At 49.5% G+C, this 19499-nt stretch overlaps 1 protein-coding gene across 1 annotated transcript in view; it reads right to left on the bottom strand.

Moving 5' to 3' along the window:
* Nucleotides 1-19499, bottom strand: part of GNPTG (N-acetylglucosamine-1-phosphate transferase subunit gamma) — a 43812-nt gene that overhangs the window by 17477 nt on the left and 6836 nt on the right. Inside the window, exon 8 of the mRNA XM_063315213.1 lies at nucleotides 10126-10208. Within this exon, the coding sequence (XP_063171283.1) occupies nucleotides 10126-10208 (83 nt within the window). The remainder of the gene's footprint in view (nucleotides 1-10125; nucleotides 10209-19499) is intronic.

The raw sequence follows: 19499 nt of genomic DNA, 5'->3' as shown, positions 1-19499 counted from the left end.
AACACCCCCAGCTCCCCCAGGGACGAGTCCATCACCTCTAGAATATCATCCATCCATCTTGCCCTTGGTCGGCCCCTCTTCCTTTTGCCTTCCACTCTCCCTAGCATCAGCATCTTCTCCAGGGTGTCCTGTCTTCTCATTATGTGGCCAAAGTATTTCAGTTTTGCCTTTAATATCATTCCCTCAAGTGAGCAGTCTGGCTTTATTTCCTGGAGGATGGACTGGTTGGATCTTCTTGCAGTCCAAGGCACTCTCAGAATTTTCCTCCAACACCACAGTTCAAAAGCATCAATCTTCCTTCGCTCAGCCTTCCTTATGGTCCAGCTCTCACAGCCATATGTTACTACAGGGAACACCATTGCTTTAACTATGCGGGCCTTTGTTGTCAGTGTGATGTCTCTGCTCTTAACTATTTTATCGAGATTTGTCATTGCTCTTCTCCCAAGGATTAAGCGTCTTCTGATTTCCTGACTGCAGTCAGCATCTGCAGTCATCTTTGCACCTAGGAATACAAAGTCTTTCACTGCTTCTACATTTTCTCCCTCTATTTGCCAGTTATCAATCAAGCTGGTTGCCATAATCTTGGTTTTTTTGAGGTTTAGCTGCAAGCCAGCTTTTGCACTTTCTTCTTTCACCTTCATCATAAGGCTCCTCAGTTCCTCTTCGCTTTCAGCCATCAAAGTGGTATCATCTGCATATCTGAGATTGTTAATGTTTCTTCCAGAGATTTTAACTCCAGCCTTGGATTCCTCAAGCCCAGCTTGTCGCATGATGTGTTCTGCATACAAGTTGAATAGGTAGGGTGAGAGTATACAGCCCTGCCGTACTCCTTTCCCAATCTTAAACCAGTCCGTTGTTCCGTGGTCTGTTCTTACTGTTGCTACTTGGTCGTTATACAGATTCTTCAGGAGGCAGACAAGATGACTTGGTATCCCCATACCGCTAAGAACTTGCCACAATTTGTTATGGTCCACACAGTCAAAGGCTTTAGAATAGTCAATAAAACAGAAATAGATGTTTTTCTGAAACTCCCTGGCTTTTTCCATTATCCAGCAGATATTGGCAATTTGGTCTCTAGTTCCTCTGCCTTTTCTAAACCCAGCTTGTACATCTGGCAATTGTCGCTCCATGAATTGCTGAAGTCTACCTTGCAGGATCTTGAGCATTACCTTACTGGCATGCGAAATGAGTGCCACTGTTCGATAGTTTGAACATTCTTTAGTGTTTCCCTTTTTTGGTATGGGGATATAAGTTGATTTTTTCCAATCTGATGGCCATTCTGGCATGCTGGCATATAGCATGCATTACCTTGACAGCATCATCTTGCAAGATTTTGAACAGTTCAGCTGGGATGCCGTCGTCTCCTGCTGCCTTGTTATTAGCAATGCTTCCTAAGGCCCACTCAACCTCACTCTTCAGGATGTCTGGCTCTAGCTCACTGACCACACCGTCAAAGCTATCCCCGATATTGTTATCCTTCCTATACAGGTCTTCTGTATATTCTTGCCACCTTTTCTTGATCTCTTCTTCTTCTGTTAGGTCCTTACCATCTTTGTTTTTGATCATACCCATTTTTGCCTGGAGTTTACCTCCAATGTTTCTAATTTTCTGGAAGAGGCCTCTTGTCCTTCCTATTCTATTGTCATCTTCCACTTCCGCGCATTGCTTGTTTAAAAATAATTCCTTATCTCTTCTGGCTAACCTCTGGAATTTTGCATTTAATTGGGCATATATCCCCCTATCACTGTTGCCTTTTGCTTTCCTTCTTTCTTGGGCTACTTCTAGTGTCTCAGCAGACAGCCATTTTGCCTTCTTGGTTTTCTCTTTATTTGGGATGTATTTTGTTGCCGCCTCCTGAACAATGCTGCCAACTTCTGTCCATAATTCTTCCGGGACCCTATCTACTAAGTCCAGTCCCTTAAATCGATTCCTCACCTCCACTGCATATTCCTTAGGAATATTAGCGAGCTCATATCTAGCTGATCTGTGGGTCTTCCGTAATCTCTTGAGTCTGATCCTAAATTGTGCAAGAAGAAGTTCGTGATCTGAACTACAGTCAGCTCCAGGCCTTGTTTTTACCGACTGTACAGATGTCCGCCACCTTTGGCTGCAAAGGATGTAATCAATCTGATTTCGGTGTTGTCCATCTGGTGAAGTCCATGTATAAAGCCGTCTCTTAGGTTGTTGGAAGAGAGTGTTTGTTATGCAGAGCGAATTGTCTTGGCAAAATTCTATCAGCCTATGTCCTGTTTCGTTTTGTTCTCCCAGGCCATACTTACCTGTAATTTGAGGTGTCATTTGACTGCCCACCTTAGCATTCCAGTCTCCCGTGATGAAAATAACATCTCTTTTAGGCGTGTTGTCCAGTAGGTGCTGCAGATTCTCATAGAACTGCTCTACTTCAGCTTCTTCAGCATTTGTGGTTGGGGCGTATATTTGGATCACTGTGATGTTAGATGGCTTGCCCTGAATTCGAATTGAGATCATTCTGTCGTTTTTTGGGTTGTATCCAAGCACTGCTTTAGCCACTTTACTATTAATTATGAAGGCTACTCCATTTCTTCTGTGGTCCTCTTGTCCACAGTAGTAGATCTGGTGGTCATTTGATGTGAAGTGGCCCATTCCAGTCCATTTCAGTTCACTGACGCCCAGGATGTCTATTTTTAATCTTGACATCTCACCAATAACTACATCCAATTTGCCCTGGCTCATAGATCTTATATTCCAGGTTCCAATGGTGTGTTGATCCTTAGAACATCGGATTCGCCGTTCACCACCAGCACCGTCGGCCGCTAGCCGTCCTTTCGGCTTTGAGCTAGCTGCGTCATCACGTCTGGGGCTAGTTGAGCTCATCTTCTGTTCCTCCCCAGTAGCATTTTGACCATCTTCCGACCTGGGGGTCTCATCTTCCGATGGTATACCGACATATCTCTGGTTGTACTGATCCATTTAGTTTTCACGGCAAGAATACTGGGGTGGGTTGCCATTACCTTCCCCAGGGATCGCATTTAGTCTGACCTCTCTGTCATGACCTTCCCGTCTTGGGTGGCCCTTCACGGTTTAGCTCATGGCATCATTGAGGTGCTCAAGCTCCAGCACCACGACAAGGTAACGATCCTTTGCTGAAGATGTACAGTTGGGTATCATCCAACTCTTAACCTCTGGAGTTGCTCCAGAAGGATACTGTGGTTGACAGTATCAAAAGCCACTGAGAGATCAAGGAGCACAAAGATGGATGTACCACCCCCATCTCAGCTATGCCAAAGGACATCCATGAGCACCACCAGTGCTGTCTCCATATAACCTCATCTGAAATGCAACTGAAACGACTCCAGATAATCCAAGATCCTCTGTAGCTGCCATCCAACCATCTTCTCCACAACCTTCCCCATAAAGTGAAGGGTGGAAGCTAGCTAATTGTCCAGGATGAAGAGGCTTAGCAATGGCCTCTTGAGAGGGGGGCTCACCACCTCTCCTACAAGGCTAGAGGGTCCACCCCTTCTTCAAACAGGAAGATACTATTGCATAGACCTACCCTCTGGTTGCATCCTGGGCACTCTGACAACCTAGGAGGGGCCAGGATCTAACAAAGAGGTGGCCAAGCTGACATTTTGGAGGATCTTGTCTGCTTCCTCAGGAATCACAAAATCAAACTCAGTTCAGGTAACCAAACAAGGCTGTGCCCCAGACAACTTGCTTGGGCCTGCCCAGAGTCCAACTCCAAGTGAACCTGATCAGCTTTATTGTTGGAATTATCAGGGGTCAACTCAGCATTGTCTCATAAGCATAAGGGGGTCTTTCTAGTAAACACATCTCTATTGTCCTTGTGGGATGTCACATGGGTCACCTGATTTCCACTTCCTCCTCCTCCTTGGGTTTGGGGATTAACAATCTCCATTACCTCTTGGGCACACCTGCAAGCAGCTGCTGCAGAATGCAGCTTTCGTCCTCTCATCTCACTTGCAAGCAGACTTTCTATTTCCATAGAAAGTGTCTACAAAGAACCAGTGATGAATAAGTGCTTTCTACTATGAAGCTACTTGTATCCAGATCTACTGAATAAATGTAAGCTACCTGTAATGGGACGCGGTGGCGCTGCGGGTTAAACCGCTGAGCTGTCGATCGGAAGGTCGGCGGTTCGAAACCGCGCGGCGGGGTGAGCTCCCGTTGCTCGTCCCAGCTCCTGCTCACCAAGCAGTTCGAAAACATGCAAATGTGAGTAGATGAATTGGTACCGCTTCGGCGGGAAGGTAACGGCGTTCCGAGTCGTCATGCTGGCCACATGACCCGGAAGTGTCCCTAGGGACAACGCCGGCTCCAAGGCTTAGAAACGGAGATGAGCACCGCCCCCTAGAGTCGGATTCGACTGGACTTTACGTCAAGGGAAACCTTTACCTTTACCTTTACCTGTAATGAGTACGGATGGTGAGCAGGAGGGGGCCCCTATCCAGGGAGGAAAACGCATGCGTAGTTTAGAGGCTTTGAACTGTCTTTCAAAGAAACTCAGAGCAGACCCACCTTGAGTTTTGGGCTTTATCTGTCTGGGTTTCCCACGCTCCTTCAGTTTGGTAGGATTTTCTGTCTACTTTAGCAGTTAATAAACACTAGAGACTAATTTCTTGTCTCAGGGTGGTTTTTGTTTAAGTCAGGAAACTACCTTTTTTTTCTTCATATAACTACTATGTGAAGACTGAATTATTCTCTGAACGTAATTAAGCTTAACGTGCAAGTTTTGGTTCACGCGTCTACTTTGCAAGATTGTTGTTAGCTGCTTGGAGTTCTTTTATTAACCTTTAAAAACTCCATTTATCCACTAGATAGCATGAATATTTCTGTGGCCTTGTAGATGGTCCTGTGCTGCAACGGTATATGGGAAGGAACTTGGGAGACTGGGCAGAGACGCTGCCAAGGGAACCATCAGATAAGAGACAGCATAGCCTGAAACTGGATAGTGGGCAGGGCAACAGGGTCAGAAGAGACCCTCCCTAGTTTCTTGGGCTGTAAAGGAGACGGGGTGGGGGGTACTTTCAGGCTTGCAAGATTCTGTCAATGTAGCTTTACAATAAAGCAGAGTTAGCTCATCTGGTTGTGATTCCTATCTGGTTTACCCTATGAGGCATCAATCTTGTAAGTCTTTTACTCTCTTCCAAAGAGAGGAATTTCAGGAATGGTCTCCAATCTTCAAGGGACTCCGCTATCAAAATCTGGCAGAAGCATTGTTGCAACACCAGCAGCAAATGGATGCACAGGTGACCAATTTGCAGAATGCCATGATGTAACTAACACAACAGCTGGGGCAGAATTTTCCCCAACCCATGGCAGCAAAACAACTTGCGGCTCAGCCAAGGTCCTGCATTCCCATTGAAGCTTGCTGGAGAAGTTCAGAGGGGATCAGGATCAATCCTGTACATTCACAGCTCAGTGTGAAATGTTTATGGCAGGCAGGTCGGTCGTTTCCCACTGACTGCACCAGAGTGACTTTTGTGCTGAGTTTGCCTCTTGTTGCTGTGTCAGATGCTTGCACTTTTACCGGGCATGATCTGGCTATGTGTCCAGGGGCCCCGCAGTAAAAGCACACTCCCTGATCCCTTCTTTGCTTCTCTCCTGGTGATAGGGATCTCTTGGTTGCTCTGATTTGCATGGGTTCTCCCACGCAGGATTCCAAGGATGCCATTGGAAGGGGTGGTATGGGGGAAGACAGGCTCTAGATTCTTTTCCCCTTACCATTCCTTCCCCGCCTTAACTCTTCCAGTCAGGCATCTATTATTACCCAACTTTGACATAGCTCTTCCAGGGAAATTGGGGTGCCTTGCCTCAGGCCTCTGAACTGGTCAGTGAGGGCTAAGTCATTCTACCCTACATCACCAGCAATTCAAAATCCAAAACATATGACCTTACTCTCCTCTGACCCTGCTTGAGCTTTTGGATCTCTCAACTAGCTCTGATCCTTTGTATGGGATCCCTAAAGTGTCCTTTGAGTTTACGCATGAAGTCCTGATAGTTGTCCAGCACCAGATCATTCCCTTCAAAGAATGGTATAGCCCACTTAGCCCTCCACCATTTAAGGAGAGCTCAGATAGCTCATACTTAATTATTCCTGTTATTGTTATTTTAGATTCTGGGCAGAAAGTGGAATTTTCATAGACACAGAAACAGTACAGAAACTAAAGTTGCCTACTCAGGCTCTAGAAACCCAATGGAGTAGAGATGATTGACAGGCAGCCACTAAGAGCAGGGCTCATTTTGCAGCGCATGGCTCCTTTGTGGTTGACAATCAAATATCACAGTGTTCATAACGCTCTATGTAACTGCCTCTTTGCAAGTGCCCATCATCCTGGGAATAGAGTGGCTTCAGCTGCACAATCCAGATGTAAGTTGTGCACAAGGGATGCTCTCATTCCCTTCCCCTTACAAGCAGTGCAAGTTTACCCTGCCACTCCAATGAAAAACTAGGAGGGTCTCTTCTGAGCCTCTTGCCCCACCCACTATCCAGCTGCAGGCTACACTGTCTCTTATCTGACAGTTCCCTTGGCAGTGTCTCTTTGCCCAGTTTCCCAAGGTCTTTCCCACATACCATTACATGTGCCCTCCCCACCACAGGGAATAGGTCACTCTAAACAGGGCAGCCATCAGCAGACACAGTAAAGGTATAGAAATAACAGCATTTCACTGCCCTTATCACCACGATGGGGGCCCAAATATGGGCTCTTATTCGTATTTGTTGGGTTCACTCTGTCTTTCTTCAACCGTGTTCTACAATACCATATAGTTAATTCTCTGGGATTTCAATGCAGAGATGGATATTCTTAATCTAGAATGCAACTAATCTTCTATTGCTTGTATTAAACAAGTTTGTATCCTTCAATTGCTGTATTTTAATTGTCCATCAGATCTTATGCCAATAGAATCATGTTGTCTTCCTCTATTACCTGGCTAATCTCCCCCCCCCCCATTTTCAGTATCAATATATGAAGGAGAGTCAGAATTTATGAATCCATTTTCTTCCTTTTTTTAAAATGAGACACTTAAGAGGCTAGTATTTGAATGGAGACCACCAGGATATCCAAAAACTTTAGGTAGAGTGGTAAATAAATAAATAAAAAAAGAGTAGATGGCAGTCAGTAGAAGATCACATCTATATTATTGCCAAGGAAATTACATGCTATCCATTTAGTGAGCAGAAATTAAGCTTGACTCAAGAGGGTCTTTTTTTTAAATCAAGTTATTATCTTGATTCCTCCTATAGTGCACAGGTCCTTTGTCTGAAGTTCTTACTTCTGGTTTTTATCTCCAACCCAAAGAAAATTCATTTTAAAGCATTCTAAGCACGTCATGTTTCAGTCAACCTTTTACAGTTCAGTCCAACTTAGGCCAGCAATTGATTGTTCTGATTACTCACACTATGATCCCAGAAACCAAATCTCCCATGCTAACACCTTTTCTATATTTAGCCATTCACCTGCAATAGTCGTTTCCTTTCTGTTTTCTTGTATGGACTAGGATGAATAAGAGCTTCCACCAGAACTCTCAGATCTTCAATCTTCTTTCTAAAGCCTTTCTAAAGTCTGAGTTATATCTTATTATTATTATTTTATTATTTATTAAATTTATATCACTGCCTATGTCCCCCAATGGGGGACTCTGGGCGGTTTACAATAAAATGACACTAAAAACATAACCACCTAAGTTACCATTAAAATATAAAGAAAAATAAATGTAAAATCCAAGTGGAGATGGAACACAATCATGAAGAGGTGCTATGGCGACAGCCATCCCCAGGTGGAGCTATCGCTCTCCCCCTCCCAAGCAAGGCAGCAGAACCAGGTCTTCAGTTTCTTCCGGAAGTCCGAGAGCGAGGAAACCCGTCTCAACTCCAGGGGCAAGATATTCCAAAGGGCGGGCGCCACTGCAGAGAAGGCTCGCCTCGACCCCGCTAGATGAAATTCCTTTACTGATGGGGTCCGTAGCATGCCCTCCCTGCCTAACGGGGTGGGACGGGTCAATGTTATGGGGATGAGATGGTCCCTGACGTACCCTGGTCCCATGCCATGTGGGGCTTTAAAGGTGATAACCAATACCTTGAATTGGATCAGGAAGCAAACTGGTACCCAATGCAGCTCGCGTAACAGTGGTGTCACATGGGCTGATTTTACAGTACTGGTAACTGTCCACACAGCCGCATTCTGGACCAGCTGAAGCTTCTGAATGCTCTTCAAGGGTAGCCCCATGTAAAGTGCATTGCAGTAGTCTATATGGGAGATGACAAGGGCATGAGTGACTGTTCGGAGGGCATCTTGGTCCAGGAATGGGCGTAGCTGGCGCGCCACCCGAAGATGTGCAAAGGCCCTTCTGGCCACGACTGCCACCTGCTCTTCAAGCAGGAGTTGCGAGTCCAGGAAGACCCCCAGGTTCCACACTGGCTCCGAATGGGGAAATGCCACCCCATCCAGAACCAAAGAAGACAACTTCCTGGAACCCGAGGGGCCATCAATCCACAGCCACTCTGACTTACCAGGGTTCAGTTGAAGCCTGTTGTTCCCCATCCAGGCCCCCACAGCCCCCAGGCACCTGGAAAGGGTGGAGACCGCATCACTTACTTCACCCGAGATGGAGATATATAGCTGAGTATCATCGGCATATTGATACCTCATCCCATGGTGACGGACGATGTCACCCAGTGGTTTCATGTAGATGTTAAATAGGAGAGGAGAGAGTACCGAACCCTGCGGCACCCCACAGTGGAGAGGTCGAGGGCCGGATCTCTCCTATCACCACTGATTGGGAATGGCCCTGGAGGAAGGAGGTGAACCAGTGCAAAACTACACCGCCCACCCCCAACCCCGAGCCGTCCCAGGATACCATGGTCGATGGTATCGAAAGCCGCTGAGAGATCCAAGAGAGCCAGGATGGATGCACTCCCTCCATCCCGTTCCTGCCAGAGATCATCCATAAGTGCGACCAATGCAGTCTCCATCCCATATCCTGGCCTGAAACCTGACTGAAAGGGGTCCAGATAATCCGTTTCCTCCAGAATTCTCTGGAGCTGCAACGCAACCACTTTCTCAACCACCTTTCCCAAAAAGGGAAGGTGGGAGACAGGGAGAAAATTGCCCAGTATGGTAGGGTCCAAGGATGGCTTCTTGAGGAGGGGGTGTACCAGCTCCTCCTTAAAGGCAGCCAGAAATACCCCCTCCCTCAAGGATGCATTAACCATTGCCGGGACTCAACCACAAGTCACTTTCTGGACTGATTTTATCAGCCAGGAAGGGCTTGGATCAAGCTGACATGTGGTTGTATTCACAGTCCAGAGAATCCTGTCCACTTCCTCAGGCCCAACAGGATCAAACCGTTCCCAGATAACAGGGTAAGTACATTCCCCTGGCATCTCCCCAGACTCCGCTTCATGCTTAGAGTCCAACTTAGAATGGATCTGAGCGATTTTATCCTGCAGGTGCTGTGAAAACTCTTCCCAACGGCCCTGTAGGTGGGTCCCTGAATCTACCTGACCCAGGAGAGATTGAGCGATCTTAAAGAGGGCCGTTGGGCGGCGTTCTGCAGATGCAATAAGAGCGGAGAAATACTCACATTTTGCCGCTCCTACCGCCACAAGGTAGGCCTTAATAGCGGCTCTAGCTTGTGTTTGGTCACATTCAGTCTTCGTCTTCCTCCAGCAATGCTCCAGACATCTCTTAACCCTCTTCAAAACCCTCAACTCCTCCGTAAACCATGGGGAGTGATGGGTCGAACGAGGCAAGAGAGGTCGCACAGCCGCGATCCTGTCCAAGGCCCCGGCCACAGCCCTATTCCAGGCCGTGGCTAGGACCTCCGCTGGACCGTGCAGCAGGCCCTCGGGAATAACCCCCAGCTCCCTCTGAAACCCTACTGGGTCCATCAGTCACTGGGGATGGACCAATCGAATGGGTCCAGTCTCCCTGCAGAGCGAGGTGGCACAATAGAATCTCAGGGTCACAAGGGCATGGTCTGACCATGCTACTATATTGCTGCTACTCTTGGCAATACCATTTGTCCCCACATGGACAAGTCAGTGGTCCTGATGAGTCTTGAAGTTGTTCTTTGAGCCAATGTAGCCTGTTGATATACTAGTTTAACATAACATAAACAAACCTGTTTGGTGATTAATTCATCATAAAGCAACTGCTCAACTTCATCCCACTTTCTCTGGAGAGCTTCAGGCAAGGTTGGATACACTGCAGAGAAAAAGTATGTTTACTATGAGTTCTCTCTGAACTACACTTGTCTCATTCTAGACTTGTTTCCTCAAAGATTAAGTTCACTGAGGCAGATGATGAAAAAGTAACTTTGCAACCAATGCCTGCATTTACAACCTTCAGTCTCTCTCTGTCATGTGTTCGCCATTACAGTCAGTTAGTATGCATTGTCCTGGGCCTGACCCATTTTTTTCTCCCCCACCCCCTCACAGAGCAGAGAGATTGCCAAACAAGCTATCTCTTCCTGAGCTGCTTTTGTCTGCAGCACTGCACTTTCCTAAAAAGTGCTAACTGCAAGTTAACAAGCTCAGCTCTGTGGCCGTATTTATTTATTTAATTTATTTGATTTTTATAGCTGCCCATCTGAACAAGTGACTCTGGGCAATGTATAATCATAAACATAAAACAATTAAAACAACACAAATAATTAGTTGATTAGACCCTGCCAGCTTCCAGCTGCTGCCTGAAATTGACAAGACTCTAATCAGCTTCACAGTAAAAGCTTTTGTTTGCCTCCCAAGTCCCTCCTGGTGCATTTGCACTGGGCGAACAGTTGAACCTAGCGCACTGCTTTCAAAGTGTATTCCCCATTGTGTGCCTTCCTCTCCAACGAATGTAAACACAAACATCAATTCTCTTCTTGCTAATTATCCCAGCACCGGGGTGAGCATTACAAAGAGCGGGGGAGTGGGGAAAAAGAGCTATAAGATTTGCCCTTTTACCCGGCTTCCTTGTGACTCAAGTTCCGGAAACCTTTCCTGTCGTTTGGGCTCACCTAGCTATTTGGTGTCATATCCTTCTAATTCTGTAAAGCAAAGGTAAGCTGAAGTAAAATCATTAAACACAGTTGCAGTCATATGATTTTCATTTAGTGACCACTTTGCTTAACGACCAAGTCACTGGTCCCAATTAGTCGCTAAATGAGGACTCCTGTATTTATCTCTCAAGAATCTCAGTGAAATAATTGGCTCATAAGGAGATGAGTCACTATCAAAAGGGTTTCATAGTCCATGTAGGCTAGCAAGTGATGCACCAGCAGAAATTGTGAATCTAGGAGGACTTCCAAGTTGAAGGGAGGGCAATCTTGTCCAAAGCAGTAACTGGGACTGCCAATAAGCCAAGACATTTTTGGACAAACAGTAACTCCATCTTGCTGAGATTCAGCCTAAGCTTGTTTCTGCCCATCCATATCACTGGATCAGGATTTCCACAGTATCTCCTGTCCAGCCTAGGATGGTGATATATAATCATCATCAGCATACTGATGATACCTCAGCATGAGGGATTGTGGGAAAGCTGCAAGTGAGTCAGTTGAATGATTACCTCAGAAAAGGCAACTCACCCAGATAGTGAGAGTTCTGGGGAAAAGAGACTCTGCCTTAATTAACATGCTATGACTGAGGCTGAGAAATTCATTTTCATTTCTGTATTGAGCCCTAGCTAGAGTTAAAGAGACTTTACAGAAATCTGTGTTGTTCTTGCTTCCTTGGTTTCGGTAGCTACACAAGTCTTGCCACTCATCCCAAGCTGACAAATAACCCTTTCCAGTATTTCATTTAGAGGTTAAAGAACAAATAAGGAGCAAACTGAACCCTGAGGCACCCCCAGTAGAGTAATTATGAACTCAAATGCTTATTTCCCATTACTATGGATTGAAATTATCCACTGAGGTAAGAACTACCGTAGAACAGTGCCTCTGACCTCCAACCTCTGAAGGCAATATAGTAAGATACTGCTGCCAAGAGATCAAATAGGACCAAGACAGATGCATTCCTACTCTTGAGGTCCCAAAGAAATTCATCCACCAAAGGAACCAATGCTGTTTCTGTCCATGCCTTGGTCTGAACCCAGACTGGAAGCAATTCAGATAACCTAAACTTCAACCTTTGTAGCTGATTCCCTACTACTTTCTCTAGCACTTTCTGAAAAAAGAAAATTTGATAATGGGCAATGTTCAAGTATAGCCAGAACAAGAAATGGCTTCTTGTTAGATAACCCTATTAGCTCTTTCAAGGCAGATAATACTACACCATCATGCAGAGGAGGAGCCAGGAGGAGTATGCAACTAGCCCATGTGGGACAGGTCTCATATTATGAAGATCCTATCCACTTTCTCAACCTCTACAAATTCCACATAACATCGCTGTCATGCGCTGCCTACTACTGAGTAAAACACAGACACTAATTTAGGGAAGATCAGGTTCTGGTTTATTTCAGCATAGTGCATAGCTAGAAAAAGCTGAGAGTGAAGGGAGCGCGCCGGTACGGGGTTTAAATAGCCCGCGCCGGTCAGCGCCCCCCCCACCTTGGGTTGTGTCATCCCCCCAAGTCCTGTATGCTTCGTTGCCGGTAGGTGAGGGGTCGCGGGGCCCCTGCTGGTGCCCCGGGCTTCTCTTGTAATCGTCTTCTTCCTCCGGCCGGTGATTGCTTTCAGCTGGGCGATATCCTTGGCGTTCCTGCTGACAGCTCCAGGCGTGCCTCGTGATCCGCCCTGTCTTTGTTGCTCTTTCTTTCCCCTTTGTGTTCTTTTGACTGGATTTTCCGGCCGGGGTCGTTCCCTTCTCCTCGGGGTCTGTGTCTGTTGTTGTGCGTCGCTTTGCTTATCTTTTAATCCCTTGCTCTTGTTTCCGTGGTATTGTTATGTGTGCCGTTGTGCTGATGCATTCAGCTCAACGGTGCTCATGACATACTGCCCCCCTTTCGAATGGTAGCCCCCCCCCCGGCATTCCGGTTTTCCAGGAGAGCTGTCAAAAAATTATTATTTTGTATTTCCCGCCGGAGTGCTTTCACCCCTCCCCTTGCTCCACCCTCTACCGCGTGTCCATCTTTTGGGTGTGTTCTGAGTGCGCATGCCTCGACCACACCCTGCGAGTGCGCGTGCCTCGACCACACCCTGCTCGTTCTTGCTCAGTTCGTGAGAGGAGGCGTGGCTGGTCTGGTGCTGTTTCAACTCCAGGTAGGGTCCTTATCTTTTTGTTTTGTTTTGCCGTGTTGTCATGTGTGCATCCTGGCCATTTGCCCTCTGGCGATGCACCTAACCAATCTTCCCTCCCCAATGGGCCCAGAGAGGGTGGGGGGAGGGTGAGTCTCAGGGGGGAGGAGGTCTACTCAAGTCGCGGGCTTGGGGGGTCCCTTTCCCTGGGGGCGACGTGGGTGGGGGGGGAGGCCCGAGGGGGGGAGTGTGTCCTAAGGGGCCGGTTCGGCTGGGCGCCCCTTTGGTTTGTCGGGGTACGTCGTGTGGAATGCTCAGGTCAGGTCCGGTGCCTTAACGTGTTGAGCCGCCACCTATTCTGGGTGGGGGAAGTGTTTCCATTTTACTAAATAGTATAGTGTGCCCCGTTGATGGCAGGAATCAAGTATTTCTTTTACCTCAAAATGTTGTTGGCCGTCGATCATCACTGGGGAGGGCAGAGGCGTGCTTGGGTGCCATCGGGAGGTGGTTGCTGGTTTCAGGAGGCTGCTGTGGAATACTGGGTGGAGTCTCCTTAGATTGTGCGGCAGGTCCAGGCGTACTGCCACCGGGTTCACTATCTGTGTTACTCGAAGCGGCCCGATATACTTAGGCCCCAGTTTCTTCGAGGGTTGAGGTGATTTCATGAATTTGGTGGACAGGTAGACCATATCCCCTACCTGGAATATCGGTTGCTGGTGCCAGTGCTTGCCGGCCTGTTCTTTGTAGGCGGACTGTGCTTCCTTCAGTGCTGCCGTGATTACTGGCCATGAGTCCGCTATCTTCTGTTCCCAGTCGCTTGCACCCACTTGGGGTCCCGGGGTTTGCGGTAGCTCCGGTATGGGTACGAACTCGCGCCCGGAGACTACTTCGAACGGGGTTTTCCCTGTACTCGTGTGAATGGCGTTATTGTAGGCGACTTCTGCAAATGGAAGCAGGTCGACCCAGTCGTCTTGGTGGTAATTGGTATATGAGCGTAGGAATTGTTCTAGTGTGGCATTGAGGATCTCCGTGGCTCCGTCTGTCTGGGGATGCCAGGCTGTGGATAGGGCTTGTTGGGTCCCAATCAGTTTTAGAAAAGCCCGCCAGAATTTTGAGATGAATTGTGTGCCCCTGTCGGTCACCACGCATACGGGACATCCGTGTAACCTGTACACGTGTACGAGAAAAAGTTTAGCCAGCTGCTGGGTGGACGGGACTGATGAGCAGGGGATGAAGTGTGCCTGTTTAGAAAAGTAGTCTTTCACCACCCAAATGGTTGTTTTCTTCTGGCTGGGTGGTAGATCTACTATAAAATCCATGGAGATTTCCTCCCATGGTCGGGAGGGCTCCGCCACCGTTTGTAGTAGTCCCGGGGGCTTTCCCAGTGCCCGTTTGGCCATTGCACATATTGGGCAGGATGCTACGTAGGCCTTAACGTCCCGTCTCAATGCGGGCCACCAGGACTGTCGTGTTAGGTGCAGGGTCTTTAGAAACCCGAAGCGCCCTGCTTGTTTGCTGTCGTGTGATCTGCGCAGGATTGCCTGGCGCTGTGAGTCCGGGACATATATTCTGCCTTCCCCCCATGCTAAGTCCTGTTCCATTGTCACCTTGTCGGGGTTTGCTAGTAGCCAGGGGTCGGTTTTGAGGGCGGCGGTGAGGTCCGCGCGTATCCCTCCTGGCAGTTGCGGGTGGCGCCGTCTGGTCGTTGGTTGGCTTGCCGTCGGTTGAGACATGGGGTTGAGCTGTTTCTGAGCGCTGCTTCGGGTGGTCACTGCCATTCCCAGCTGGGAGGCGGATAGGACCATCCCAATCATATCTGGGACGGGCTCTTCGTCTTGGGGCAGTTGGGAGAGGGCGTCAGCCAGGAAGTTCTTTTTGCCCGGTATGAACTTCAGTTGAAAGTTAAAGCGGCTGAAGAATTGGGCCCATCTGACCTGTTTCAGGCTGAGGCATCTGGGCGTCCGGAGGGCCTCGAGGTTCCGGTGGTCTGTCCAGACCTCGAATGGTTGGGTGGCTCCTTCCAGTAGATGCCTCCATGTTTCTAGCGCTGATTTTACCGCGAACGCCTCCTTCTCCCATACGTGCCAGCGCCTTTCCGTCTCCGAGAATTTCCTTGACAGGTAGGCGCATGGTTTCAGGATTCCTGCAGGGTCCTTTTGGAGCAGTATGGCCCCCAGGGAGAAGTCTGAGGCGTCGGCTTGGACCACAAACGGCTGTTCTGGGTCCGGATGTGCGAGGATTGGCTCCGTTGTGAACAGCGCTTTCAGTCTGTTGAACGCTGTCTGACACGCGGGAGTCCAATTTAGTACTGTCCCTGGGTTCTTGGCTCACCGTGTGTCCCCAACTCCTTTAGTTTTGAGGAGGTCTGTTAGGGGGAGGGCTATCTCCGCGAACCCCCGTGCGAATGACCTGTAGAAGTTCGCGAAGCTGAGGAAGCTTTGAAGTTGGTGCCTGTTACGTGGGCGTTCCCAATTCACCACTGCCTCGACTTTTGCGGGGTCCATTTCTATGCCTTCGCCGGAGATTCGGTACCCCAGGTAGTCTAGGTGTGCTTTATGGAATTCGCACTTAGATGGTTTGGCATAGAGCTTCGCCCTTCTTAGCTTTCCGAGGACTTGCCTGACTAGGGTTACGTGTTCTTCGTGCATCTGGGTGTAGATGAGGACGTCATCTATGTAAACTAGTACCCCTTTGAACAGGTGTTCATGCAGTACCTCATTGATGAGCTGCATGAACACTCCCGGGGCCCCCGCTAATCCGAATGGCAGTACCTTGTACTGAAAGGCGCCTAGGGGGCAGTTGAACGCTGTTTTCCTTTCGTCCCCCTCCCTGATTCGGATCCTGTAATAAGCCTCGCGGAAGTCCAGTTTGGAGAATACTCTTCCCGTGGACAGGTGGGCGAGCATGTCTTTCACGAGGGGTAGGGAGCATTTATTGGATAGGGACGCCGCATTGAGGCCCCGGTAGTCGGTGCAGAGCCGTAAGGTGCCGTCTTTTTTCTCTCGGAATAGGACAGGCGCTCCGACCGGTGAGCATGCTGGCTCTATGAAACCCCTAGCCAGGTTTTTATCGATGAACTCCCGGAGGGTTGTCATCTCCTTCGGGGTCATCAAGTAAATCTTCGGCCTGGGTAAGGGGACATCGGGAAGCAGCTCAATTCTACAGTCCGTCTTGCGGTGGGGGGGTAGTTGGTCCGCCTCCTCTTCCCCGAAGACCTCTGAGAAATCAGCATATTGTTCAGGTAGTTCTTCTGGGGTTGCTGTGTTGTCCTGGGCTACTGCCTCTGCCTGTCCCACTGTGGGGTTGATCCTGCCTGCCGGAACTGGCGCCCAGTACGCGCCGTCATCGAATTGGAAGGTGCGGGTCTTCCAGTTAATGCACGGGTTGTTGGTTGCGAGCCACGGTATTCCTAGTACTATGATGGGTCACCCTATGTGGGTTACCACAAAAGATGTTCGCTCGGTGTGGGTGCCCATTTGCAGGGTGACAGGCTCGGTCTGTATCGTGGCTGGTTTCCCTCCTGCTGTTGAGCCGTCCAGTTGGTGGAAAGCCAGCGGGGTGGGGAGGGGGAGGCAAGGCAGGTCGAGCTTGGCAACGATGTCGGGGTGGATCAGGTTCTTGGAGCACCCCGAGTCCACTAGCGCCGCAGCCGTGGTGGCTCTGTTGCCGAAGGAAAGCCTGATTGTCCCATTACGGAGCTTTCGTCGCTCTATGTGTTTCGCGCCCCTGTCCCACCACCTGCCTCACGGCGCGTTTTAAGGCAGGCGGGGAGCGTTTCCCACCAGCCGGTCTGGGACTTCGACGTCCTCCCCCGCCAAGTAAGCGTCCAAGTCTTCGTCCGGTGTCGCTGTGGCTCCGGTCATCCGGCAGTGGGGGGGCGGCGGTGGGTTGGTTTGAATGTTGTTTTCAGTGTGGGGTTGGGAGCGCTAGTTGGCGTTCTGTTGGAGAAGCAGTCTGCCGCTTTGTGCCCCATTTTCCCGCACTTCACGCAGGGTCCGCGAGCAAACTTCTTCTTTTGGTACGTGGGACCGGCCGGCCCCGAGTGTGGCGCGGGTGCCTTTGGGCTGTTGCTTGCTTTGTCCTCTGCCGTCATTAAGAAAGTGCGATGAGCGTGCTCCGCTCTCCCCGCTAGGTAGATCCAGCCTTGCAGTGTCTCCGGGTCATCCCGGTAGAGTGCCCATTGGAGTACCTCGCGGCTGAGGCCCCTTTTGAACATCTCTTATCAGGGTAGTCTCGGACCAGTCGTTAATCTTCCCTGCGAGGGCTTTAAATTCGAGGGCGTAGTCCGCGACAGTTCGTGCGCCCTGTTTGAGGGCTTGAAGCGCACTTTTAACCCTCTCCTTGGCTAGCGGGTCCTCAAAATAGTGCTTCATCTCTGTGATGAAGGCGTGGAAGTCAGAGAGGGCTAGGGAATTGGACTCGTACATTTGGATGTACCAGTCCGCCGCCCTGTCTTGCAACTTGATCACCACGGCTGCGATTTTGTCCGCTTTGGAGTCAAAGGAGTGTCCGTGCCGCCCCATGAACTCCCTGGCGTTCGTGATGAAAAATGACAGCTTCGTGGGGTTCCCGTCGAAGAAAATGGGGAAGTCCTTTGGGGCCCTGGTGTTCGGTGGATCCCCTCTCCTCGCGTCCTGTCCCATGGCTTCTTCCGCCGGGGCAGCTTGCCTGCTAGCATTTGGCCTATGGGGGTGCCAAGACCCACTTGGGGTTTGAATAGGGGTGTGTACCTGCGCGGGTATGTTCATGTGAGGCATGGAGGACATCAGCGACTGCAGCATGGTCCCGAGGTCCCTTAGTTGGGCTTCCAGGGCCGTGAGTCTGGCTTGCGTTTCTCAGTCCAAGGTCCGCGCCGCAGCTGTGATCGGACCGGTCAGCGTCTCCGCGTAGTTGGGCCACCGGTGGGGGTCAGGCGTTTCTGTCCGCTGGTCAGCTCCCTCGACTTGGGAGCGAATCGGCTGGTTCGTCCCTCCGTCCTCCACCGCGTTTCTTGCAGTTGGGCTGAAGCTCCACGCCTGTGGCTAGGGTGCGATGTGGGGCGGGGAGGTCTCCGCGGGTCTCGGGAGGTATGTTGCTCCCTCCCGTGGTCGGGTTGCCTCCGCCTCCCTCCGGGGGTAGGGCTGAGGCTCGGGGTGGGCTGGGTGTCCGTGGCTCCTGGGGTCCGCGTTGCCTCTGGTCTCTGTCGGTTCTCCTTCGCCTCTCGCCATACGACTCGCCCATCCTGGCTGCGACGCGTCGGCTCCATCGCTCTCTGCTTGTGTTCTTCTCGCCGTCTGTTCCTCCCACGGCTCGTTTTTGTCAGGTGGGGCTTGGCGAGGCTGAGTTTAAGACTCTCAGCTTTATGTCATGTGCTGCCTACTACTGAGTAAAACACAGACAGTAATTTAGGGAAGATCAGGTTCTGGTTTATTTCAGCATAGTGCATAGCTAGAAAAAACTGAGAGTGAAGGGAGCGCACCGGTACGGGGTTTAAATAGCCCGTGCCGGTCAGCGCCCCCCCCACCTTGGGTTGTGTCATCCCCTCAAGTCCTGTATGCTTCGTTGCCAGTAGGTGAGGGGTCGCGGGGCCCCTGCTGGTACCCTGGGCTTCTCTTGTAATCGTCTTCTTCCTCCGGCTGGTGATTGCTTTCAGCTGGGCGATATCCTTGGCGTTCCTGCTGACAGCTCCAGGTGTGCCTCGTGATCTGCCCTGTCTTTGTTGCTCTTTCTTTCCCCTTTGTGTTCTTTTGACTGGATTTTCCGGCCGGGGTCGTTCCCTTCTCCTCGGGGTCTGTGTCTGTTGTTGTGCGTCGCTTTGCTTATCTTTTAATCCCTTGCTCTTGTTTCCGTGGTATTGTTATGTGTGCCGTTGTGTTGATGCATTCAGCTCAACGGTGCTCATGACAATTGCATGATGTTACCTTATTTAAAGAAATAATTCTTTTCTATGCATATTGTGTAGACATCTTAAAGGGAGATACATCTATAAGCCGCAGCTATGTCTTTCTCCCTCACAGAATATGATAAGACTATTTATAGGCTTATCAGGCAGAACCATCCCTCACAAAATAGGACTTGACGGACTTCGAAATGACCATATTTGCTGACCACACTTGCATGAACCACCCAATCACTGAAAGCACAAGTCCAAAAATGGACCCCGCAGGCATCAACTACAGGAGTATGTGGCTGGTGCAGATTACTATTTTAACTCCAACTTATTCTAGGCTGGGATGGGTAGCCTTTTTCTGGGGATGCGGGGAGGCACAGAAATTCTGAATTATGTTGAAGTTTCCATTCTAAAAAGAGTAGAGTCTGGATAAAAAACAGCTAGATCTGGCAGATCTGGGCAGCACAAA

Source organism: Candoia aspera, chromosome 14 (genome assembly GCF_035149785.1).
Source record: "Candoia aspera isolate rCanAsp1 chromosome 14, rCanAsp1.hap2, whole genome shotgun sequence".
NCBI lineage: Eukaryota > Metazoa > Chordata > Lepidosauria > Squamata > Boidae > Candoia > Candoia aspera.
Note: the sequence above shows the minus strand (reverse complement) of the source record. Positions and strands in the feature narration are given on the sequence as shown.